This window comes from Periplaneta americana, chromosome 2, assembly GCF_040183065.1.
Source record: "Periplaneta americana isolate PAMFEO1 chromosome 2, P.americana_PAMFEO1_priV1, whole genome shotgun sequence".
Taxonomy (NCBI): Eukaryota; Metazoa; Arthropoda; class Insecta; order Blattodea; family Blattidae; genus Periplaneta; species Periplaneta americana.
Genome location: NC_091118.1, coordinates 38,553,011 through 38,580,702, shown reverse-complemented (window position 1 = coordinate 38,580,702; position 27,692 = coordinate 38,553,011). Strand labels below are relative to the sequence as shown.

Sequence of the window (27,692 nt, the reverse complement as noted above, 5' to 3'; positions counted from 1 at the left end):
TACAGCCATATTACAAATGAAATAAAATATATTTCTGTATATAATATACAATAATAAGGCAACATTCAGAACATGACTCTAGATTCTGCTGCACTGAGGATTTTGTCAGCCATCTTGGCACGCTGGTGCAATACTTCTGAGTCAGCTTCACTCATGTTGCGCAGCAGAAAATGGTGGATGAACAATCGGATGCCCTCACGGAAGACGTGCAGCTTTGAGGATACTGCAACCCTTTGGAACACTTCTTGCACTGCCTCCTGAGAGTCATGCAACAGCAGGCCCAGCAGCACCTGTCGCAGGAACCGCACCATCACCTGATCCACCTCTGCAAAGTGGATCACCTGCACCAATCCAGGTCAAGTCAAGACAGAAAAATTCAATATGGTAAAATAGTTATTTACGTAACTAGGACAGAAAGTGATACTTTTCTGTACGAGTGAGACGTTCATGGACAAGGCTATGAAATTGTTTGTACATGATTTCTGTTCCTGTAAGTAGAGCTAAATAAGATTATCTGTTAGCATTTTTAGTAGACTAGGAGGCATTGCCTACAATTTCTGTGTTCATAGTTGGCGAAAGATATTGTGACGTGATAGTTCTCATCTTTCTCGTTAGCCACGGTTCTCATAATGTTTCATCATAGCTGTTTATATTACTATGACAACCTTGTGCTAGTCAATTATAACAATGTTTTTGCCATATGTGTACAGCAAAGAACTTTCCAACCAATAATGCGTTATGAAAAACAGCAGTTTCCATGTAGGTGTGCCAAAAACAATATTTCGCAATAGCTTAAACTTTTGTCTCCTAATGTCAACTTTAGTCAACAGTAACCGTATTCTGAGAAATCAGAAAGTCGATTTTTGTGGTCGAATGCACGCATTAAGATGGCATCCCAGTCAGCTATGTATCACAGAGGTATTTAAATTCCGGCACCAAAGGGTTAATTCAAAATAACACATTTTCAAAGTTCTCAGTAAAGTTGCCATATTTTCAGAATGAAAATACAGGACAATTGCAACATTCAACTCGAGGAAAATATGAGGAACTTCGAAGAGAGTGAGAGATGGGGAGAGGGGAAGGAGAGGGAGATATCTATCTATGAGCGCCATTTCAGAGCATATACTAGAATGTTAAAACAAAGTATAAGGAAAAATCACTTTAGTCCTAGCATTACAACCGTTATATTACTAACCATTAGTTTATTTCTATTATTAAAATTTAGAAGATACATTTAACGATATCAGGGTTCAGACTGGGAAGAAGTAACTGCAAAGTTTTTGTTCATATAAATATTAAATAAATATTATATTTCTCTAAATTCAACAAGTCCTCTTTGTTTCATGCGGAGAAACACTGATTTTGGCTTGAAATATTTTTTACGCCTTCAAATATACTACACACAATTCAACAAGAACCCATAATCATGCACAGCCATTGCTTGGGAATAAAATTACTTTAAACTGAAACAGAATCAAAAGATAGGAAAGATTGGAGAATGCTGAGTTTGCAGAGAAGGACCTCCCCTTGAACAGAAAACTATGAATGAATGAATACGGGATTTTTGGTGTCCAATATGAATGTCATACAGGACAAGTTTTGCAGGCCTCAAAGACGTGGGGGCGAGGGGATTTTCATGTCATGTATCGATTTCATATAGGACAAGTTTTTCAGGCCTCAAATACAGCATATCTGGCAATCCTAGTTCTCAGCTTAAAACTCAGATAGTACTTACTAAGTGTGATAAATTTATTAGCTGACTGATGGGTCGTATACTGAAAATAAATTTTTAAACATTTTGAATTCTTGGCTGATGTAATACCGCCAGCATTCCATTGTAAGATGTTTAGTTGATTCTGTACCATTAAAGTAGTCCCCGCCCGGAGATCCGATTGGGGGACTATTTTACCTCCAGATAATTTTACCTTAATGGTACTCATTATTGGCATTCATACAGTCCTCTCTGTAGATTGAAAACTCAAAAAAGTTTCATATCCATTGTTCAAAAATTAAAACAGAAAATCAATATCCCGAATTTAAAAGAAAACACACAAATTAAACCAAACCCTTTAACTCTATTAAATATAGAATATAATCTAAATTTAACAGAAGAAATACTGAAATCAGAAGTAAACACTGAAATACTGAAACAATTGTCTTTAAAGACAATTAATATTAGGTACCCTCCACAAAACTGGCTTCATTTATACACCGACGGATCCTTGATCTCCAGAGAACAAGGTGCCGGTGCAGGTGTTACATGCTGTCTCTTCTCACTTTATAGATCTCTTGGATATGGAACAACAAGTTTTGATGGTGAAATCATTGCAATAAGGGAAAGTCTCAGGAATCTTCTATGCCACATCAATAAATTTAGGAATGCAGTTATATTGTCAGACTCCAAAGCAGCTATTCTATCAATAGTCTCTAAACACACACCTTCATCTCAAACAGCAGAAATAACTAAAATGTTCTCTCAATTAATAACACTCAATAAAAGAATTGTATTCCAATGGATACCATCCCATTGTGGAATCCTGGGAAATGAGAATGCGGATGCTTTAGCAAAGAAGGGCAGCACTGCTACTTACAGACCTGTTACTAAATCTACGTATTACTCTGTGAAAAGATTTATTAAATCTACATACTTAGACTTCAACAAACAAAATTTAATAACACAATCCCAAGGGACAAAATGGAACTCTCTGCATCAAAATCCATAGTTAATTCCCGATTTACCACGAAAATCGTCTGTAGCTGCATTTAGATTGGCAACAGGCCATGATTGTTTGGCCAAACACCTGCATAGAATTGGAATATATCAGTCCCCTAACTGCCCATTGTGCAACTCAAACCAAGAAATGGATTCGGAACACCTCAAAATCTGTGCTTCAGTGGCTGGTCATGATAATATCTTTGAAAAATATTGGAGTGCAAGAGGTCAAATGACTTCATTGTCAAATGCCTGGCATTAGAAAACAACAACACATTTTGAATTCATTACAGGCACTTTCCTATCAATTATTTGTATATAAATTGGAATATGAGCAACATAGATAACAGCCATACTAGTATTCTGCGTCATTAGCTCTAGTCACAGGTAACATAATTACATTAAATATTTGTAACTTAATTCAATTGTTCTATTTTGTCACACATTATATTATACATTTTACTGCATATCACAAGACCATGAAATTTCCCTGAATTTTAGAAAAAGTGTTCAATATTTCCCTCAACTTAGCATCATTACAATAGGACTACATCTAGTTAGAAGCCCTGATGCCTTGTACTTTACCTTGAGCACAGAAAGTGGGAGTCCTTTCTCTATGAGTAGGTGGATGAGGAACTTGGCCAAATTGGTTACCTGGAAGACAGCCAAGTTCTGCAGCTCCTTAAAGCGGTCCCACAAGGCACACTGGATGGTGATCTGTAAAACAAGCAACATGCATGAGCTAGTTCAATTCCACACAGTGAGAGCACACCCAATAACATAAAGGCAGGAACTGGACAGATGGAATATGTCTATACTATCAGGCCATCTGAACATAATTGGGAACTGCAATGGAATGTTTTTTTTTTTTTTTTTTTGGATCTACTGAATAAACCTATAGAGCATACATTAAACCTAACCTACTGCAGAGTTGTGAAATACTAGCAACAATAAATTCCACAAAACAAGACGAACTTCAAGAAACTAAAAGAACAACTCACTATGATTAACTACTGGAGCTATCAAGACAACTCCTATTGTACTCCTCCAAAGCTTTTCAGGAAAAATCCCTATAGAAACAGAATATGAAAGGAACACAACTTTACTCGCACAAAAACTAGAACACAATGAAAGCAAATACCCATGGTATCAGATCAAGAAAATCAAATGACAACATAAAAACGCTTCAAATTATGCATACACAAACTGTAGATTCAAAAATGCAATATTAACATAAGATAAAATCATAATTCCTATACTTTCTATGTTAATTTATTTCAGTTACACATTTTTAGTTTATACTTTTTTACACTTATACACAGTGAGGGAAGTGGGGAAAAAACCAGACGCGGTATGCTACCCCAAGATTTTCCTCTAGCATACCTCAATTTAAAAAAAGGCATACCTCTCCCTTACAACATAGACATAAATGATGTATACAATAAATTGTTTCCTACAGTCAGTAATGCGTATATTTGAAGCTTCCGCAACACATTAAATATCTTAATAAAATAATTTCAAGTTACTTCAGTTATTTACTAGATCATTTTACAATGTCCACTGAGACTTATCATTTAAAATATAAAGCTTCAAAGTGCTTTAATTATTAATAAAAAATGCAACAAAAAAAAATGACACAGTCACTAAATTGGCAACAATGGCCACCACAAGCTACAGACCTTCTATTCTTGAAATACTACCGTTGTAAGTATTCCAGGGGTTGAGCTTATCAATTAAACGTGTCTAAATACACACTGAATACAGTTCCAGAAGGCTGTGGTTTAGATTTATGAAGCAAACAGATAGTACTCTTTGCTGTGAAGAAATGTATAAACAAATTTTTACGATCACATTTTTTCAGTGACGTTACATCATTTTTCACCAACGGTATGTTTTCTGGCCATAGAAAACAGTGGCGGTATTCCATACCGTTGCAATACCGTCTCACTTCCCTCACTGTTTATACATCATATTTTAAACTCTAGGAGGTACAAAACTTAATTTATACATTCTAATTCAATTTTCCTCGTAATTAGATTTGCCATGAAAATGTAAGAACGCGAAAATACTGTTTTTACTCAAACATAACATAACACGCCATTGAATATAATATGCAAACTAATTTTTTTCAACCTAAAATCCAGAAGACAATGACCACAACAACAACATAATTCTGTTTCCTATTTTCTGCCAACTTAGTTATGTACGTAAAGATTAATTTTTTGGTCCTACAGAATTATCTATTATGGTTACCATTGGTTATTAATGGAGAAAAATACCCTCTGGTACCGGGGATCGAACCTGGGTCCCCAGTGCTATGCAGTGGGCACTCTGACCACTGAGCTACACTGAGGCTCAATCCACAGCACCAGATCGAATCTCTCTCCTTTGGTATTTTCCCCTTTTGTGGCCTGTTCGACATATATATTGTCACACACCTTCATCACCACTGTCATCCATTAATAAAAAAAAGGTAAACAGGTTACATTATCTATAACGAAGTAAACACCAACATAAAAAGAGATGTACCTGATACTTCCTGTCAAAGTCGCAGAACTTCTGTGCTAGGTGACAGTAGTAGGGGTTGAACTTCTTTTCCTGTAGACAACAGTTCATGATGACGTAGATGATCTCACGCTCCTGCTGGTTCTTCAGTCCCATATGCAACAGCTTCTCAAATGCATCCAGGAAGTCCTATGAACAGAAAACAGACAGCTTCATTGAAGATTTGTTATGCCATGTACTTTAATATATTATTTAATTTCAGCTTTTCGTACATATCCTAATTTTCAGTTTATAATTACAGATCTTCTTAAATTTAATAATATTCTGGACATCATCTTGTTATAACATTTATTTTCTAAACAAACCATCTAGAAGTTTATTTTTCCAAGTAACAAGCTTCTAAATTACCTTTATTAATATATTTCCCCCCTTAAAACAGACATCTTTTGCTTGAACTGTAGTCTGCTCTGATATTATTCAGAAAAGCTCATTGTTTCTTTATTACTTGTGTCTTATAGATGTCAATAGTGCTGAGAAACATAGAGCACTTAGTTCGTGAAAGACTATTGAGAGTGCACCACAGGCAGTGGGTCTACATTACACTTGCCCTAATGGATGATAATGATGATGAATTATTGTGATGTCACCAGGGAACCTGGAAAAAATCTCCATGCTGCCTGGACCACGAGCTTGCCCAACGCAAGTTATAAATTCTGGGTGGATATACCAAGATTTGAACCTGGGCTCCCTACTTATACGTCCAGAGCACTAGCAAGAAGTCATCACTGCAGTCTGTATCCAAGATGTAAAAATAATGTGTACTATATTTACTCACCTAATTTTCCCTTTTTTATCTCAAAATTCAAATAATTATGAACAATTTTGTGGCTATTCTTTGTACCGTTGTAAGGTCAGTTATTATCAGGTATCCTGACATTCACCCTAGATCATATAATACCCCAGATAGGTCGGCCTTATAGGCTTTGACATTAATAACTTTTGTCAGGTTTACTATGCCGCTATCTAGTTGTTACATAAGGAGTCACGTCATAATTCCCATTTGAATTGCATTAGCGACTGTACTGCCATCTCGTGTTCGTTTACGGTGGACGGGTGGCGATCCTGGCGATTGTTCTCTTCAAAGTGCAAACGATTTTAACATAGCGATTACCTATCTGTTACATATATGATCTAGGCATTCACTAATCTCAGATCAAGGAGTTAAAAATATAATCCTATCAAAATTAATTTGTTAAGCATGTAAAGAAAATATCACCACGGCATGGCGCGTCCTCAGGTTGCGGATCAAGGAGACGGCCTCCAGATATGGAGGGTAGCTGTGAATATATTGAATAAGCAGTCACGGACAGCCGATTAGGGGTGGTCCTCCAGCTTGGGGGTTGGGCGAAGGGCTAACAACCCATCACCGTAAAAAACAGCTTATTACGAATCCTTCAAATAAGCCTCGGAATGGGGGGACAAGTATAGGATTATGTCTCGTGACAGAAATATTGTGCTAAATAGCAATATAAAAATTGGAAATTTATCTTTCGAAGAGGTGGAGAAGTTCAAATATCTTGGAGCAACAGTAACAAATATAAATGATACTCGGGAGGAAATTAAACACAGAATAAATATGGGAAATGCGTGTTATTATTCGGTTGAGAAGCTTTTATCATCCAGTCTGCTGACAAAAAATCTTAAAGTTAGAATTTATAAAACAATTATATTACCGGTTGTTCTTTATGGTTGTGAAACTTGGACTCTCACGTTAAGAGAGGAACATAGGTTAAGGGTGTTTGAGAATAAGGTTCTCAGGAAAATATTTGGGGCTAAGAGGGATGAAGTTACAGGAGAATGGAGAAAGTTACACAACACAGAACTGCACGCATTGTATTCTTCACCCGACATAATTAGGAACATTAAATCCAGACGTTTGAGATGGGCAGGACATGTAGCACGTATGGGCGAATCCAGAAATGCATACAGAGTGTTAGTTGGGAGGCCGGAGGGAAAAAGATCTTTAGAGAGGCCGAGACGTAGATGGGAGGATAATATTAAAATGGATTTGAAGGAGGTGAGATATGATGATAGAGAATGGATTAATCTTGCTCAGGATAGGGACTGATGGCGGGCTTATGTGAGAGTGGCAATGAACCTCTGGGTTCATTTAAAAGCCAGTAAGTAAGTAAGTAAAGAAAATAAACGTACACTGCACGACTTTCAACAGACCACAAATCCAGATCATCTTCCGTGTCATCAGAGGAATTATAGACTCTTTCATCATAGAAGGGATAAATAAAGAAGATCTTGGGCTTCGCATGCTTATTTTTTTTATACTTGAAATCTTCATAAAAGATGCTCTTAAGGGTAAAGGAGTGTCCATCCAAATTTGTTTAAAGTTAGAGCGGAAAATTACGCGAAAAAAATAAAATTCTGAAAAATCTTGGGGGGGGGGGGGGGGAAATTACTTGAGCTGGGAAGTTATATGAGTAAATATGGTACGTCTGTAAAAATTTCGAAACAGATTTTCTTCCATTACCAAAATACATACATACATACATACATAGTGTCCTGTCAAATGGCAGATCTTTTACTGCAAACCCAGCATTCTCCGATCTTTCCTAATTCATTCTTTATATTTCGCATGAGTAAGCAAAAATGTAATTTTTCAGAGTAAACTACTTTCTTTTCTTTCATATCATCATGCAGAGTGGGCGAAAAGTCCGTATACTTCTGGATGTAAATGTCTATACAGGTATTTGTAATAATAGATCAATCTAACAATGGAATTGAGAGTGACGAAACATGTGAGGCAACATGATAATGAAACAAGCGATAGTTATGATCTGGGTTGGTGTAAAAGAAGATCATCTTCTTGGACCGTATTTCTTTGATGGCCTAGCGAATCAGGAGACTTATCTGTGTATGATTAATGAATGGTTGTTTGCTGAACTCCAGAGAATAAACATATCTGACACTATGTGGCTTCAACAAGATGGCGTATCAGCTCATTTTACCATCAGTGTGCGATTGTGCCTTAATGAGCTTTTCCTGAACTGGTGGATTGGTCGGAGATCCAAGAATCTTCCTTCACCTTTGCCTTGGCCACCACGAAGCCCGGATCTCACCACACCAAACAATTCTTTTTGGGGTATCACAAAGCAGAATGTCCTCAAAAGGGGCTACGTCATAAATGACTTGAAGAAAGCTGTGTGCAATACCTTCACGATTGTGACACCATAAATGCTATGGAAAATGAACAACGAGACCTGGAGAAGCATCTGTCTATGCAGAGACCATGCCGATGTTTTGGATCCATCTTAACCAGCGCATATTCTGTAGTTAATTCTTTTTAACAAATTTATGGCTTTCTTCTGATAAAGGCCAAGTACTTCAAAACATTCAAAAGAAACCTAATGATTTACAAATGTTCCACAACATTCCCAGACACATACAAACTTTCTTAGCTAGAGCCAGGACAGGCCATATTATCACTCAGAAGTATCTTCACCGCTTTAATCTTGTTGACTCTAGTAGTTATTGGTGGTGCAACAATAACGAAGAAGATTTGGAACATATTCTCTTAAACTGCCCTATCACAAACATCCATAGAACTAATCTAAAATCTGCAATCCCTGTAACCTTGCCAATACATATTGATTACACCTTATCTTTGGAATGTGGCTGCTGAAATATACAACCAGCATCGTGCTTTTTACCCATCATTTGTAAGAAGAGGAAATTCATAGTGAAACATAATGGAACACGTGTTGTCAGCAAATAGATGGATACACTACGAAGATAGAATAGAATCATAGACAGGTGAATTTATTTTAAATTTACCGGTATACTGAAAACAGGAGTATATGGACTTCTCACCCACTCTGTACATAGGTCACCTTGTGTCTCATACCGTCCTGCTCTCTCCGTACCTACTGCAGAGGACTGCACAGTCACAACAAAGCTTTCATAGAAATGTCTGGAAACATTATTTCAAATCAAGAATGACTCTGACATTTCATTCATTTACTGTATTTCAAGTGTACTTCGAGTTTAAAATATTATTGTATTCATTGAAGCTCTATGTACGTTTCTAGGTTTACAAACGAGTGTGATGAGAGACTGGAATGGCTTACTTATCGCTTACCTCAGCAGTCATGAGGATGCAGAAGATGTTTCTGCGCACATCTGTGTTCATTCTCTGCTTGCGTGCAAGCTCCAGCAATTTCTTGCTGTAGTTGCTGGATGTGGTCTGCTGACGGGGCTCTGAGATGTCCTCAGACCCTTGCTTACCACCAGGAATTACACCTGACCACGCAGATCCCACAACCCACCAGCGACCTCGCTCGTCGGCTGCAGCAACATATAACACCCATTCAGTTTAATTTCGCTATTTAAATTTCTTTTATGCTCGACCATGCCGAAATGTAGTAATTATACACCTGGTAGCAGTCCTTTAATGCATGTCATTAAAGTACACCTACTCATTAAAGTACAGGTGTTCAGCCAATGACAAGTCAGCTTTGTACCGTTATAAAACCTCAGCCAATGACAAGTCAGCTTTGTACCATTATAAAACCGCAAGTATCGATTATTCTCGGATATGCAATCGAAAGAGAATTAGCGAAAAGTCACAGAGGCTGGAAATCCAATACTGTCGCAGAAGGTTATGTTCTGTTACTATAATAATTAGCGTTAATTGTAAATAATATTCAAATAAATTCAATTTTTCATCTCGTTTTTCAATGTCTAATTTAATTTCAATGTTATATCAAAGTTAATATTTAGTTTACTCTGTAGGTTCTTATAGGCTATCAAGGTCAATGTGGACATCTGTTCCTCGGAAAAAATCAATACTTTCGCGTCTGCGCACATCTCACAATTTACGAGGTATTGCTCAAGGTCAGTTAGATACAAATAAAATGAATAATTTCAAGTTAGAAATATGGTCGAGCATAAAAAGTCGTATGAAACTCGCCTATAATGGTAATTAAGAAGCTCGTATGAAAATTATGAAACTTGCTTGCGCTCGTTTCATAAACATCCATACTCGCTTCTTAATTACTATCATTATAGGCTCGTTGCATAATGTACTATTATCTCTTAGTTTACTACTAAAGGAGTACTGATACAGTCAAATGTCGTTTTAACGAATTCGTCAGTACAACGAAAAAAACTGTATTCCTCTTCCTTACCTGCATAAGGTTCCATGTTAAATATTTCAATTATAATAATCCATGATGCTACAGTAAATGTAAGGCCAAGACAGACCAGCTGGCTGCTGACCTCACGGCCACATGCCGAAGCAGAGGTGGACTATCATCCAACCAGAATGGAGGTATCGTGTGGTTAGCAAGATGAGCCTCCCCAGCCGTTATAGCTAGTTTGCGTAACTGAATTTCGCTACCTATCATAGCTCCCCAAGTGCATCACGATGCTGAGTGGGCACTGGTCCCATACACTGGCCGAAATTTCATGAGAAAATTTCTTCCCCCATGAGAACTCGAACCAGCACGCATTCCATAACATGGGTCCTAGGCAGGATGCCTTAGACCACGACGCCATGGTATTTCAATTATATGAACGTCAATATAACGAAAATTTTACTACAACGAAAATAAAAATTTCCTCTTCATGTTACATATGATCATTACAACGAAGTGGTTTGTTCACCCCTGATCGCTTAATGGCATACACAGTCCCATCTAGTGGAGATGCATTGTCTGTTGTGTGTGCAGGCAAGTGTTGGCTGTTGAAAAGGAGGTTACAGAAGAGAGCATTGCCAGTAGTATAATGCAAGAAGAAGGTGGTGTGAGTGAAAATGATGAAGAATCTGTATGTAGTGACAATGATAGTGAAAAAAAAAAGTCTCTTGCTGAAGCTGTAAAAGTTGCTAATGATTTATGGCTATTTTTGGCTAGACAAAAAAAACTGACAGGAGGATGTGACAAAATGTGTACGTGTTATTGAAAATTATCTAGAAGAATCAATTGTAAAATGTTCAGTTCAGAAAAAAATTACAGACTCTTTCTCAAAGTAGAACATACAGTTATGACATTTGTGTAAAAAGTAACTTAGCATTGATCAATATTACAGTATAACGAAAATGACAGGGTTTCTACAAATTCGCCAAAACGACATTTGACTGTATAATGTTAACCTTAATCTTTGTTATAAATAGATATGGAACAGAATCGAGAAAATTGTATTACATAAACACAAACTGTGGTTGGCATTTGCTTACTGTACCTTTAAGTAGGTCCTCTAGTGAGATCTTGAGCTCAGTGACATAGCTGCCCTTGCGTAGAAAGCCCTTCATGATTTTTTTGAGGTGCTCACTGTGTGTTGGGTCATAGTTTGGGATCTTGGTCATGTTGTTGTTCTTGATGGCCAGCAGCACTTCCAGCATGAACTTCACCCGTGTGCTGCAATGATTAAACCAGTTACAGTTCAAATAGTAGACACTAATTTAAAAGAGAGAGGAAGCAATGATGCCTTCATTAGAAAAAGTACAGACTGGACTTTTCCATTGCTGTTAACGAATAAGGAGTTCACACTGTTTCCAACAATAGCTCCATATTCGTCCTCCGGTGAAAAAATGGCATGAGAATTTTATGAGAGGATATTAAAGATTGGGAATAAGGTGCTGGAGAAGACGAACTCAGGTCAGGGAAGATTGATCTTCAATAGTTGCAGGCACTGACTCTGGATGGGCTGTAATGCCAGAGAGAGAGAGAATTTTATGTTATTCATTGGTGTTCTAGCAATCGATCAGTCAACAGATTTAGCTGTCCATAACAACCCCAAAGAGTAGCACACTTTCCTCATCCCATTTTTTTCAACTGAAGACCAAAATACACAAACTTCGAGACACTGTGAATATTTCATTCATTAACAGCAAAGGAAAAATTCCAGTCTTTTCTAAATTGTATACAGCCGGATAGAAATTAAAGATGTCTGAGAAACAGATAATAAGGTAAAATTTCTGACCTTTGTCAAATATTGTGGAGACTATAGAAAAAGAAGCAAGTAATTTGGTACAAATATGTAAAAGGAATGGTCAAACCAATGAGGCATGTGCTTTCAAAACTGATGGATGACAGACACAGTGTTGCCAAAAAGTTTTCAATCAATCCTACTACATGGCATATCCCATGATGTCCATTTTAAATGTCAGATTTTTTTTCTACAACTGACTATTAAAAATTAACAGCTCATAAGTGCACTTTATTTTCAAGCAAATTACCTGAATCAAATTCGTTCTAGCAAAATTTTTAGTCACTTGAAAAGAAAAAAATTACAACTGAGATTGTATGGCTTTGAAAATACAAGCCTCAAATACTGCATTTATTAGCGTAATAGATGCAGTTTTTTTTTTCATAATTTTTTTATTAAAAATTCGGTTTGCATATTATATGCGAGGAAAAAAATCATAACTACCTGACATTCTACTTGATAATCACAGCTGATTTTGACATCGGACATTCAAGTAATATTGAAAATAATCGATTGTACAGCTTCAAGAGCATCGATATATCAAACGCTTATGAGCAGTAATAATATGAAGTGCGTAACATACGAAATTAATAAAAAAATGTAGCACAGTATAACCAGAGAGTTCACCGAGTATAATCTCTGCGGTGGCTGAATGGTCAGACCTTCAGACTGTCACACAGGCGGCCCGGGTTCGATTCCCAGTCAGGTCTGGGATTTTTTCACTGAAATCCACAGTGACACTTGTGGTGGACAAGGGCCACAGTTGGGGTTTTTTCCCGGGGTTCTCCTGTTTTCCCCAAAATAGGCATTTACATCATTCCGCCACCATTTCTCCATTTCATTATCATTTCGTAGCATTCCCCAAATGTCGGCTGGCGGTGCATGGAGGGGGTTGGCCTAGGGATGAGTAGACCTGGCTGCTTGAAACCTGGACCAGACAACCTTAGTGTGGTCAGCTGGTGTGGATTTGGGAATGCATCACCAGGCGACTAGCGCAATAGATCTGCACAAGGTCGCAGTGCTGGGCCATAGTGCTCCCCTCCATTAAATTCAATTCAACTCAATTCAATTCAATTCACTGAGTATAATCTAAAGTTGAATATATGAGAGTGCATCCAACATTACGATTGTATATTACCACAGGTAGCAATTGGAAATGTAATACATACATTATGCAGGGATTTTTTTTCCCCTATATATGTTGTTGTTGTCTAGTGCCTTGCATCTGGCAATGAAGCCATTAGCAGTCGTGCTTTCCAATACTTTTGAACTGTAGTTTCTTCTGATCTTAATGCTTCACAGGTCTTCAAGTGGTCTCCATTCATTTCTGCTGGATTGTTACACAGGACACATATGGGTGAAGCTGAGATACCTATTCCGTGGAGATGACTGTGGCTTTCATGTAACTGTTTTCTTAACGGGCACCAGTTTTTACAATGTGGCAGTTACATCACCCGTCTTAAACCCCCATTATGCAAGGGGGACCGCACCTGTCGTTGGTCAACGGGTCCTTCGGACCTAGCCGGGAGGACTAAATAGATGTTATTTAGATCCACCGACCTTTCCCTCATGTGCCGTTGAGGGACGCTGTTGTGCTGTGGTAGGCCAGCACATATGTAAATGGCATTTCCTCCATTTTAGATGAAACAGTTATACCGCTGTGACTCGGTCCCCAGATCCTCATCTGTTAAAAGCAGGGTGTACCACAGGCAGGTTGAGGTTGGGAATTGGGTAGGAGAGGCCTATATATTAATGTCAAAAATTGAGGCATATACATTATGAGATAGCGTCTAATTATGTGAGTAAATAGGATAAATTAATACACTCCTCACGAAGGCAAGAAAAGAAAAGATTAGTTGGTGAGGCAACAATAAATGAAGAGTCCACTGCAAGAATGATGGATGTCACTTTCTTGTCGAAAATGAACCAAGACTGTCAATGCATAGCTTAAGACATATAGAACGTACATAGAGAGTTATATGGCATTAACACTGATAGTCATTGTCCAGTAATGATCGGAAAATCACAGTTAAGCTTAGAGCGCCAAGCATTTCAAACTTTCAATTGCTTCTCCTACAAAATGTATTCCAAATGACATCCATCATTCTTGCAGTGGACTCTTCAAATCTTAGACAGACGGTAGGATGGATATTCTTGAAATTTAAAAGATGGAAGACTGAATAATTAGTTGAGTTAATTACCTATTACGCAGGTCAGAGGCCTCTCCAGCTTTCTGCTGCAGCCTCAGTATCAGATCCTTCAAAGCAGCAGGGTCATCCTTACGCAGGCTGAAGCCCACACTTCTGAGCACCAGCAGAATCAGCTCCACATCCTTCTCCCCAAAGCTCTGGGTTAGCTGCTCCAGAATATCATACAGCAGCACACCGTTGAACACCTGGACAAAATATTACAGTGTCACACAGCCGAGTCATCTGCACTCACAGCAGTAGTAGAACTCTTCAGACAACACTTGGTGAAAATAGGTGCTTAGCTCTCTCAGAAAACGCAAGCTTACTTTGAAAATTTATTCTGATAGAGAAGATACTCTGAGATTAAATTCTTACAAAACAAGACATGCTCTCAGACTCTACACCCACAAGACATTAATTCTATCAGGCTTTGCACTCTCATGAAATTCACTCTCAGGCTCTGCACACACTCACTCTCTTACTCTTTCTCTCGGCCTCACTCCCTCTGAATTTCTCTCTGCACTCACAAGACACTAACAGTCTCCAGCTCTCAATTTACAAGACACACTCCAGTTCTACACCTACAAGACACTCACACACTCTCCATCCTCAACACACTCATGCTCGCACCACCTCTGCACCCTCACCTTAATATACGAGGCGCGTCCGTAAAGTAACTTTCCCACTCGTCCCACAGCTAGCAAACCATATGTTGCACGAAGCGACTGCATGTACATGATAGAGTAATGTCCTGGCATGGCGCACATGCTAGCGGAACTTCCCTAGTGCTCTCAGTAGCTTCGTGGCATTGGTTGAAGATGGACGTTCCTATTCCAGCTCCCGTCACGTGTGAAGTGCGATCAGTGATAAAGTTTTTGAATGCACAGGGCATAGCGCCGATTGAAATTGATCGTCAGCTATGCCAGGTCTATGGGCAAGCAGATGGTGCGTTGCTGCTGCAGATAATTTTCAGCAGGACGTCACAATGTGCATGACGAGGAGCGCAGTGGAAGGCCAACCATCATCACAGACGACCTTGTGGAGCAACACACCATCTGCTTGCCCATAGACCTGGCACAGCTGACGATAAATTTCAATCGGTGCTATGCCCTGTGCATTCAAAAACATTATCACTGATCGCCCTTCACATGCGGCGGGAGCTGGAATAGGAGCGTCCATCTTCAACCAACGAAATGAAGCTACTGAGAGCACTTGGGAAGTTCCGCTAGCACACGTGTCATGCCAGGACATTACTCTATCACGTACACGCAGTTCCTTCACGAAACATATGGTTTGCTAGCTGTGGGACGAGTGAGGAAGTTACTTTATGGACGCGCCTCGTACTCACACTCTCTCCACCTCTGCGCCCCCCCCCCCCAAAAAAAAAATCACACCTCTGCACACACAATACACTCACACTCTCCACCCATAAAATATTCACTCTTTGCATCCAAAAGACATTCATACCCTCCAACTCTTCACTGACAAGAAATCTCTCTCCCCCCCTCCCCCCCCCTCTCTCTCTCTCTGACATTTTGAAGCTCTGCACCCATAAGACACTTTCTGAAGCTCTCTGAGGCTTCACACTGTCAACAAGGCCCTTTGAGGTTCTGTCACAATTAAGACACTCATATCTTGCTTCATTTGGCCATCTAATTTATGTTACAAGATACCAATGCCTTAAGAATATGTACTGTACCTTGAAGTTGTAGAGATGCGACAGCACCAGCAGAATGTTATCTAGGCTCTTGTCCTCCACTGGCTGGTCGGACTGACACTTCTCATCAAACTTCTTTATGAACACTTGCATCACATGTGCTCCTGCAAGAACAATCACACAATTGCAACAAAAGTTGTATGTACTGACTGCCAGACAGAACCAGCACGAGACTCTACTCCCTTGCATAAAGACTGGATAAGTCCAAGTGTATTGTGTTTGTCCTGTGTTATTTTACTGTCCTAATCTCAGCCATAACATAGCTGATAGAAGAATGCAGTTATATTGTCAGACTCCAAAGCAGCTATTCTATCAATAGTGTCTAAACACACACCTTCCTCTCAAACAGCAGAAATAACTAAAATGCTCTCTCAATTAATATCACTCAATAAAAGAATTTTTTTTCCAATGGATACCATCCCATTGTGGAATCCTGGGAAACGAGAATGCGGATGCTTTAGCAAAGAAGGGCAGCACTGCTACTTACAGACCTGTTACTAAATCTACGTATTACTCTATGAAAAGATTTATTAAATCTACATACTTAGACTTCAACAAACAAAATTTGATAACACAATCTCAACGGAAAAAATGGAACTCTCTGCATCATAATCCACAGGTAATTCCCGATTTACCACGCAAATCGTCTGTAGCTGCATTTAGATTGGCAACAGGCCATGACTGTTTGTTTTGCAATTCATTTTTATAGTTTTCAGAGAAGTCTGTATTGTATATTAAAAGTATTTATTTCAGTCACTGGCTTCACAGCATATGTTTAAGGTGTTAAACCTTTGCATTACATGTTTAAAAGACGTATGAACGTTTTCGTTGGACTACACCAACATCATCAGATACGATGTACATTTCAGCAATCTCAATAATCTCTACATAATCTCTACAAATACAAATACAAAACATATTTAGTGGCATGCAAAATAAAACATACTAACCAACATGGTTATGATACGCATTGACATTCTTGTATCACTGCCCTTATTGTCAATTAATTAAACATATATATTTTGCAACTTACACGTGTATTTTAATTAATTGACATGCAAACATATATATTTTGCAACTTAACAAGTGTATTTTAATTAATTGACAATAAGGGCAGTGATACAAGAATGTCAATGCGTATCATAACCATGTTGGTTAGTATGTTTTATTTTGCATGCCACTAAATATGTTTTGTATTTGTATTTGTAGAGATTATGTAGAGATTATTGAGATTGCTGAAATGTACATCGTATCTGATGATGTTGGCGTAGTCCAACGAAAACGTTCATACGTCTTTTAAACATGTAATGCAAAGGTTTAACACCTTAAACATATGCTGTGAAGTCAGTGACTGAAATAAATACTTTTAATATACATGATTGATTGGCCAAACACCTGCATAGAATTGGAATATATCATTCTTCTAACTGCCCATTGTGCAACTCAAACCAAGAAATGGATTTGGAACACCTCAAAATCTGTGCTTCAGTGGCTGACCATGATAATATCTTTGAAAAATATTGGAGTGCAAGAGGTCAAATGACTTTATTGTCAAACGCCTGGCATTAGAAAACAACAACAACAACATAGCTGATAGCTGCGGCTAATGAATGTTGTTTAGCAGTATGATTATAAAACTGGCATTCTGCATATATTTCCACCACCAAGGGAAAATGTTAAATCTGAAACTCTTCTGAACATTTACTGCTACTTTCTCTATTATTTGGCAACAGTTTTACTAAATAAATATCTGTTTAACCTAAGATTTTTCTATTTCATTCAGGAATTTCTACCACTGTCACCCAAGAGTTTCAAAATAACTCTACCCAAGTTTCGAGAAAGTCTATCCAAAAAATTTTCGAATCACTAGTGATGATGAAAATGGGAAGGTAAAATTTCAGAGCAGAAGTTCACAGAGAAAAAGCCCCTTCATTTCACCTGTCTGGCAGTATGCTCTTACCAACTTCAGTTCCCACATTCGCGTGCAAGACAGCTACAAGCAGGGCATGTTCCATGATGAGTCGCTCTGGAGTCATGACTGGAGCCACCAGTGACTCAGTGAGTAAGTTCGTCAAGGCTTCATTAACAGCGTGTCTACTGTGTGACATGTACAGCTCCTCCACCTGAAAAAGAGGTCATTATACTGAATATGTCTGTCTTTACACACCACAGTCAAATGCAGACAAACGCAATGCTGCCAATTTTTTTAATCAATTTCACTAAATGGCACTTGAAATCTACCAATTTTAGTCTAAAATAAGCTAGATTTATTTCTAATAACAGTGATTAAGGGAAGACATCTGTTCAAATGCACTGTTATATTTAATTGATCGCATATCCCACAGTGTCTGATCTAACGGTTTGAAATTTGGTATGGTTATTTAAAATGAATTTGTGTATTTTGGGTCTTAATTAAAATATCGTAGCATTACAGAAGTCCAGTTATAAGCCGACTAACCTAACCTGACATTCCAAAGACTGAAACATTTTCTCATGACCTGTTAGATAAATGGAACTAAAATTTTGCGCACACTCAACCTATGTTATACGTAACAATTTCCTGTAGATTTTCTTTTAGTTGGTTATTTAACGACGCTGTATCAACTACTAAGTTATTTAACAGTGATGGGATTGGTAATAGTGAGATGGTGTTTGATGTGATGAGGCTGAGGATTCACTATAGATTACTTGACATTTACCTTATGATTGGGGAAAACCTCGGACAAAACTCAACCAGGTAATCAGCCCAAGCAGGAATCGATCCCACGCCCGAGCGCAACACTGAATCAGCAGGCAAACGCCTTAGCCAACTGAGCTATAACTGTGGCTAATCTCTGTAGATAGAATTTTAAAATATTACTACTTTATCTGTAAAATGCTTTAAACTGACACACAAAAAAAAAATCTGTCAGCAGGAAATGTATTATTCAATAATAGTGAGGTGTGCAAAATTTCATTACTTTACCTCAAGAGCTTTTGGGAAAATGTTCCTTAATTGTAGAAAATTGTAACTTACAGAAAATAAAGCGTAAAGTTTAGGATTATACAGAAGAATAGTGTGGCACCATAGCATTTAATAATAATTTTGGGGCACTTCCAGATGGAAATTCGAAATAAAATTTTGTCAACCTAATTATTAAACATCAGAGAATAAAATAAAAATAACATTAAAAAATCGAATTTTTTACCACTTTCACCTTACATCTCCCATTAAAAATCAGTGGTTCATAAGTGCCTATTTTCAAGTACTTACTTATTACCCTAATTAAAGTAATTCCGGCCAAGAACACTGGTTTGATTGTAGCAGAATAGAATATGGGGTGGGAAAGTATAAAGCAATCATTCGTCAATTTGTATAGACTGGTTTGAAAATGCCATTGACGTAAATTGGCCTATTGCAGAGACCTCCAGTGAGAAATAAATTCCACGTACATGAGCACTTACCTTCAGATAACTTTTCAATGAATTTATAGCAACTTAGTGTTTAGTCTGTGTAGTAGGGTTTCTTTCAACAGTTACAATTGCTTATAGTCTTCATAAATGCCTTAATGTGCATGCACTAGTTTGCACAAACCCAAATAATACTCATACTATGAGGGAAGAAAAGGTGTATTGTACAAACATCTCAGTACATCTGCAGATGTGCTGAAGTCAGCTGTACGAAATGGTTTGAGTGCATAAACGATATTTTACAGTACGGTACAACTACCACTGTAACACCAGAAAATCACAGCTACACTTTCAGGAATGTACAGACCCAGAAACAAAATTTGGGCCACCTGAATTTTCCAAGTTCCAGTTATAACATACTGCGCAGTACAAACAATTCATATGTTAATTATAAGAGAAGTCCACATATACCTTAGTACATTTTTCAAATACCGAATTATTTTCACATAATCCGATAATGTTCTCTCATGCACAGGGAAGGAAAAGAAGTTAAATTCCCATTAAGAAGATATGATAACTTTTTTGCCACTAGCCTGAATTAAGAAAATATAGATTTAGTGGGGGGGAAAAAGCTACATTGGCAACACTACATGAATACTCACCTGTGATGCTATACTACTCATGTTGTTTTCTGCTAGCCGGTTCAACAAGCCCTTCAGTTGCCGTCGCAATCGCTCCAGCTGTTTGTCTCCACCTGTGGCACTTTCTCGCATATGTGGAGGTACATATTTTCCCGTCTTGGCCTGCTCACAAAATCAAAACCTTCAAGATACAAGGCTAGTCACATATTTAAAATACAAACTGTACAGAGACTGGTACTTGACTGCATCACTTTTCATAAAATGGATTTTCGTAAGTGACATCAAGCAATGTAATACCGTCAACCAGTTGGGAGTAAGAGAGGGGGTGTAATGTCAGATACCACGCAAAGCCATCATTAAATAATAGTGATGTCATAAAGATTGCTCGTATTCTAGCAAATATCAATGTACAGAATGTATCAAAAGGTAAGGTCAATCGTTACGGAGGTGACAGAAGTCCTGATTTGCTGCAAAAAATGTTAGTACCATTTTGCCAAATTCGTCCAGTTTTTGACTTGCAGAATGATAACCATTCCTTTAATTTATTATCATTCTCTGTGGACCCATTGGCGTTTTATTTGGCTAAATATGCACTGTTGTGACGAGTGGACTTTATTTTTATAGCCTACATTCGGTTTCTCCAACTTATAGTGATTAGGGATGGTCCAGTTTCTTGGCCAGCACGTCCTCCAGATCTGACATCACTGGATTTTTATCTATAGGCTTTATGAAGGAACGTGTCTACAGTTCTAAGATAGCAAATGAAAATGATCAGTCGTCAAGGTTCAAATAGCTGCAGGGGAGATACGACAGCAGGGTTGTGGAACTTGCAATGCGAGATTTTACTTGTGTGTACATTGGAAAGGGAGACATTTTGAACACCTGCTGCTATAGGCTTTAGTGATATACCAGAACAGGTTATGCTTATTCAAGTACTTAGCATGATTAATTAGAGAAATAAAATACCACAGTTTATCATCGTGCAACTCGAAAACGAGGGTGAATTAAAAAAATTTGTATGAAGATATTTTGCACCAAATCAGGTCCTCTATCACCTCTTTAACGATTGACCTTAACTTTTGATACACCCTGTATACTAGAAACTATACCTTTCGAGGACAGAAATGAATTTAAGAAGTTTGCTCTTCAGAACAGCTCGTAGTATGCAATATACTAGTAATAAAGTCTCAATTTTAAAGCTAAATATTTTTAAATTCAACCTACATAAGCAGTTTTCTAAGTAACAGAATAATTCCATTGATAAATGTATGATTATTTTCACAGTTTTGTCGTGATCAAGAGACTTAAATTACAAGTGTCAATACAACTAAAATGTTGAAAATGATAACATTTTTCTTTTTCTATTTCTGTGTGGAATGAGAGACAGGAATTACTCTGGCAGGAGTTGAGGACGAGTACTATTCTGTAAAGAATTCCTCTCATTCATAGGTAAAGAAATCTTTGACGATTCAAATATATTTTAAACTTAATGTAAGTCCTCACAGGAGGCTGATTTAGTTATTATAAAATAGACCACTAAAGATCTTAAATATTACTTAGTATAAAAAAAAAAGTATTTAATACACACAGCTAGAGCATCGTATCTATTATATACGCTTTTATGCATTGCTATCTAATGTATCACGTAAAAAATAAGTTGATATTATATAACACAAAATTTCAAGGATATCTTGTCTTAAAGAACTCTTTTGAGAACTTCAAGTCATGGGCCTACTTGTCACTAATGTATCCCCTCATCAAATTCTATCTAGGCTAACCTTTATACTAATAGTGCGTCAAATTGATACAACTATAACTCATCAAACCCTACATAACCTTGTAAGAAACAATGGTGTTATCTCTAAGTAATATTATGAATAACAGAGGGAAAAAGAAGAAAAAACAATTTCTGCTGGTAAAGACACCACAGGTAAATGTCACGTCCATAATATGTTGACGACATTGTGCACTTAGTTGCAACTGGCTCTCATCAATCATAACAGCACAGCAGCACAGATCTCGTATTATACTGGGTGTTCAGTTCAAAATGTGTCTTGGCTCGCTGTATGCCGTCATGTGGCTAGCTGATGAGCCTAGAGAATTCAATCTTCCTACACTTCCGCAGCTCAGGTGTATAATCTAAGAGGCAGAGAAGTTGGTTAGCAAGTACGGCGTTCATTCTGAAGAGTACGTGCCGATACGTACGGTAACGCCAGTAGTGGCAGGAATGTGAACTGTTTGGAAATACGTACTGTCGGGATATGGGGAGAGGGTTAAGACGATTACTTACGTATTTGTTGACATTAACTTCGACGGTCAACATGGACACGGAGCATTTGATTTGTGTTGTGGAATGTTACCGTACGCAACCGATGATAACAAATACCCTGCGTACGACTTGCCGGCGCAAAACACAGTTCGAAAGAGGTTATGGTAGCACACAGACTGTACAGACCGCCATCTGTTGCTACGACGTTCAAGTTATACCGTACACGTTCTCAAGTTCAGATTGAAGAACGCCTTAAATAATAGGCAACTTCTCTAACATATAAACTGAAACTCGCTTCAAATCGGTGACCCAACAACAGTGACGTCATGAAACACTTTGAAATGAACACCCAGCATATCTCTGCCAGTCAGTGGCCATTAAATTTCAAGTGGCTTATCTTACAACGTGGACATCAGCATATTGAAAAGCATCACAACTTTCCTCCCATCTCCTTGCCTTCCCACTGCAAATGTGACATTGCACAAAGGTAGCAATAAAATACGAGATCTGTAATTCTTCACTTTAGTGACAAAATATTTTTTTTCGTGGATTATACTACAAATGTCACAACCATCATAATGGGATGACCCTCATATTTATATACTGCAGAACATTACAGAATTGTTTATTTACTATGAAGAGAAGTTGCACTGACAAGAGGATATTATTATTAAAATTTTAATTCAGTGATACTCACCTCCACTACATTTCCTTGTTTATCTCGCGTCCTGCCATAGATGTCCTCCCAGTACTCTTCCCCTGCTTGTTTCTCGGCGTTGTCATCAGAATTTGAGTCTTCAGAGCCATCTCTCCTGCTTTCTACGTCTTCATCGTCACTTTCCAATTCCTCTTTCTTACTTTCTAACTCGTCATTGTCACTTTCCAATTCATCTTCCTCACTTTCCAACTCGACTTTCACACTTCCCAACTCGTCCCCCTCAATTTCCATCTCGTCATTCTCACTTTCTGATTCATGCTCCCTCTTACCCTTCTGTCTTTCAGTGTCTTCATTGTCACTGCTTTCCAGAACATTGTCCTGCCCCTCTGAAATATTGTCGTCCTTTTGGATCAAGGCTAAATCTTCTTCAAATTCAGATCCAGAGTCCTGCATCATCTGGTCCACCATACTCGGTTGTCCAATCTTCTCGCCATCACACACCTCGAGTAAATCTAAATTTGCTAAGGAAAAATGCAATATTAGGAAAGACTAAGAGACAAATTATTATTATTATTATTATTATTATTATTATTATTATTATTAAAGTTACTATTATCGCTATTATTATAATTAGGCCTACGATTATTACTATCACTATTATTATTCCTCTTCCTCCTCCTATTATTATTATTATTATTATCATTATTAAAGTTAGAATTTATAAAACGGAACAACTGGATAATACGCACGGCAGACCAATATCGATAGTCGACTCTACTCGCTGGCCACTAGTCACCGGGCCGTACCAAGCCGTATCAAACAAAATATAATCGAAATGGTGGTAGTCAAATTCGCGACTATATTCTTAAATAATTCACTCCATTAGTCAAGTTCAAGGTTTTATGTAGTACAACGGCGGTTTTTTGAATGCATTAAAAGAAAATGAAGATGTAATAAGATAATAAACTAGGTTATCACAAGGAAATTAACAGGAAAAAAGGTGTGTTTCACGGAATACAATTAAAATGACGGAAAGTAAATTCCCGGTTAATGTTCGCCAAAGCGTAAAGTACGTAATTATGACGGCGTTGCTGTTTTATTTCTGGCCTATCGAAAAATACCTAGCCTTTTACGAAAAAAAATTTAAGGACCATGAAATTATTCACCGCTTTCATTATAGGCCTATTATTTTTTAACAATATTACGAATCAAAAACTGTCATATTATATAATTTTAACTACTACATGGACGAATCAAATCAAGCTAACCTAACCAAAGCTAACCTAACCTAACCAAAGCTAACCTAACCTAACCAAAGCTAACCTAACCTAACCAAAGCTAAGCTAACCTAACCAAAACTAATCTAATCTAACCTAACCAAAGCTAATCTAACCTAACCAAAGCTAATCTAATCTAACCTAACCTAAGCTAACCTAACCTAATCTAAGCTAACATAACATAACCTTCGTAAATGCAAGCCCTGTAACCGGAGCAAGAAGGGATCTCAATCATTTAATCTGCAAGTACACGCAAAAATAAATTCAAGTAAGGATCACGCTCCCACTGCATGAGAGGTCCGCGCATGCGCTACAGCAAAACTGTTTCTGTCCCGAGCCTCTCATCTAAGGCACTCGTCATAATTTACTCGCAATATTTACGCAAATACACATTGTCACTAACAGTGGTGCTATCTCTCAATAATGTTCAGAACGAAGGAGGTAGACAGAGAGAGAAAAAATTTCTCCCGCCAACTACGCCACACACCAACGTCATGTTCTTATGTTGGTGACATTGTGTATTTACTTAAATTTGGTGGTAAACGTAACGGCACGGTTCAAAGTGGCCGTGCTAATTCTCCAGTATAGCGTAAAAAACTGTTATATTACCGGTTGTTCTTTATGATTGTGAAACTTGAACTCTCACTTTGAGGTTAAGGGTGCTTGAGAATAAGGTACTTAGGAAAATATTTGGGGCTAAGAGGAATGAGTTGCAGGAGAATGGAGAAAGTTACACAACACAGAACTGCACGCATTGTATCCCTCACCTGACATAATTAGGAACATTAAATCCAGACGTTTGAGATGGGCAGGGCATGTAGCACGTATGGGCGAATCCAGAAATGCATAGTGTGTTAGTTGTGAGGCCGGAGGTAAAAAGACCTTTGGTGAGACCGAGACGTAGATGGGAGGATAATATTAAAATGGATTTGAGGGAGGTGGGATATGATGATAGAGACTGGATTAATCTTGCTCAGGATAGAGACCAATGGCGGGCTTATGTGAGGGCGGCAATGAACTTCCAGGTTCCTTAAAAGCCAGTAAGTAAGTATTATTATTATTGGGTAATTTCCAAATTTCTTCACCTTCTTTCATACACTTGTCAACTGTTTATGGTTTATAAATGACTGCTGTATTAGTGAGAAGCAATTCTGTTCTAGCTTAATTGTTATGGTACGTATTTTACTTATGGCTTTTAGAGAACCTGCCGCCCACACATAAGCCCGCCATTGCTCCCTATCCTGACCAAGATTAATCTAGTCTCTACCTTCATATTCCACCTTCCTCAAATCCATTTTAATACTATACTCCGATCTATATCTCAGCCTCCCCAAAGGCCTTTTCCCTCTGGCCTCCCAACTAGCATTCTATATGCATTTCTAGATTCACTCATATGTGTCACATGCCCTGCCTATCTCAAACATCTGGATTTAATGTTCCTAATTATGTTAGGTGAAGAATACAATGCGTGCAGTTCTGTGTTGTGTAATTTTCTCCATTCTCCTGCAACTTCATTCCTCTTAGCCCCAAACGTTTTCCTAATCATCTTATTCTCAAACACCCTTAATCTATGTTCATCCATAAACCACAAAAGAAGTAAATTAAAATCATCAGTACGACAGCCCTGCAGTATATATTGACTACACCCCAACTCTGGCTACCAGCAACAGGCATCTATAATGAACACCGATCAAAATACCCCTCATTCCTCGTGGAAAACAACAACTGAAAAGACTATAGTGGACCTTATGTTGTCAGCAAACAGCTGGATACATTAAAAAGATTGATTGATTAAACTTGGTTGGTAGCTAAATTGTTACTGTCAGTTATTCACTTTACACATAGCTGGGCTCTATTTGATGTTTTCTGCAATCTACTTCAAGAATTAGAAAATAAGTTAAAAGGTGTATAAACAATAAAATGTCGAAATTATGAACTATTGTAAAAAAAAAATTGAAATAGGGATCCTAATACACTCAAAACTGAGAACAGGGCATTAATAAGGACAAGGAGATGAACAATATCCTACATTTTAAACATTTCTGCTGCAATAATATTAAACGCTCGGTCATTTATCTAGCCACACAATCTACATAATAAGTTAACCAGGGCAGTTAATTCAATTGATGATACATACCGATAAACTACACAATTAATTAGCCTACACTAACAAATGAAGAATCAGTACACACTAATATGGCTAAATATAATGAATACCTTATTTATTCAAAAGGTTTTTTTATAGACGTCATAAAAATTAGTATAAAAATAAGAGGCTGGTTCTGAAAAAACGGAACCAGAGTAGGGGAAGTTATCTCGCCGCTTCTGTAGACAGAGAGAGAGGGCTGCCGTGTGAAGCAAAAAGTGGCGAGAGTGGGGATAAGTTCTCCTACCGCGGTTCCATTCTTTGAGAACCAGACCCTTTATCTTTATACTAATTTTATATCTATTTAAAAACTGAGCCTTTCAAGTTAATTTCTGGGTATGCCTTTGTAATGATTATACCAATTATTTTGTAAAAGGATACAGTCTAGGCCGTCTGCTGCAAAGGATTTTGGAATGCTTTTTCTCTTCTTTTTATTTAATTTCAGTTGTTTCTCCAGTTTCCTGATTACTTTATCTTCGTCTTCATTCGCTCTCTTCAGCTGTTTAACTCTTTGTTTTTGCATTTCCTTTTCTAATTTCCGTTCTTGTTCCATTCTCGATTTTTCTAATTTCAATTCCTTTTTTATTTTTTTAGTTATTTTATCTTCATTATCATTCATTTTACTTTGTTGTTTACCTCTCTTTACCGGTGTTTCCACTTCAAAATTTTCCTGTCCATGCACATGTGATTTCGTTTTACCTTTTTTCTCTTTATTTACACTGTCAACAGATTTGTCGACATTAGGCCTACTAATACGTTTGGCATTCTGTTCATTGATAAGCTTTTTAAATTGTTTCTTTCTTTGAAAGAACTCATTTCTTTTTGCTTTTTTGAGTTGTCGTTGTTCCTTCCTAATTTCTTTTCTAGTTTTCTGCACGACACGCTCCGTCTGTTTTTTCTTCCTGTACTTCATTTCTGAAGATCTTAGATCTATTTAATGTAAATTAGCAAATAATGTAATTTCACGAAACTATTTCACATCAATATAGAATATTAAATAGAATGAAATCATCATACTCAGAAAAGAGAATCAATTTTGCAACTTAACCTAATCTTATGCAGTGAGTAGATGAAGACTTTACTCTACATCAGTACTGAGTAGAATGAATAAAATGTCACATACGAAAGCTGGACTGAGAAGTAGTCCATTTCTTACTTCTATACTCGCATTTTAACAACATACGGAAA

At 37.6% G+C, this 27,692-nt stretch overlaps 1 protein-coding gene across 1 annotated transcript; it reads right to left on the bottom strand.

Moving 5' to 3' along the window:
- Nucleotides 1-10: 10 nt before the first annotated feature.
- Nucleotides 11-27,692, bottom strand: LOC138692730 (nucleolar MIF4G domain-containing protein 1). The gene is made up of 11 exons (XM_069815925.1): nt 26,886-27,692; nt 23,121-23,593; nt 20,176-20,316; nt 18,084-18,246; nt 16,106-16,227; nt 14,419-14,612; nt 11,471-11,646; nt 9,369-9,574; nt 5,243-5,407; nt 3,299-3,430; nt 11-341 (listed from the first exon to the last, which is right to left on the bottom strand). The coding sequence occupies exons 1-11, from the start codon at nt 27,415-27,417 to the stop codon at nt 66-68; spliced, it is 2,580 nt and encodes an 859-aa protein (XP_069672026.1). The 5' UTR covers nt 27,418-27,692; the 3' UTR covers nt 11-65.

Coding starts and splice junctions, on each gene's coding strand:
- LOC138692730 (XM_069815925.1), bottom strand. CDS start 27,417: ATGAAGTACAGGAAGAAAAAACAGACGGAGCGTGTCGTGCAGAAAACT. Junction 11,647..14,418: donor GCCTCTGACCTGCGTAATAG/GTAATTAACTCA, acceptor TAATCATTGCAG/CACACGGGTGAAGTTCATGC. Junction 5,408..9,368: donor GCATCCTCATGACTGCTGAG/GTAAGCGATAAG, acceptor TTCTGTTCATAG/GACTTCCTGGATGCATTTGA.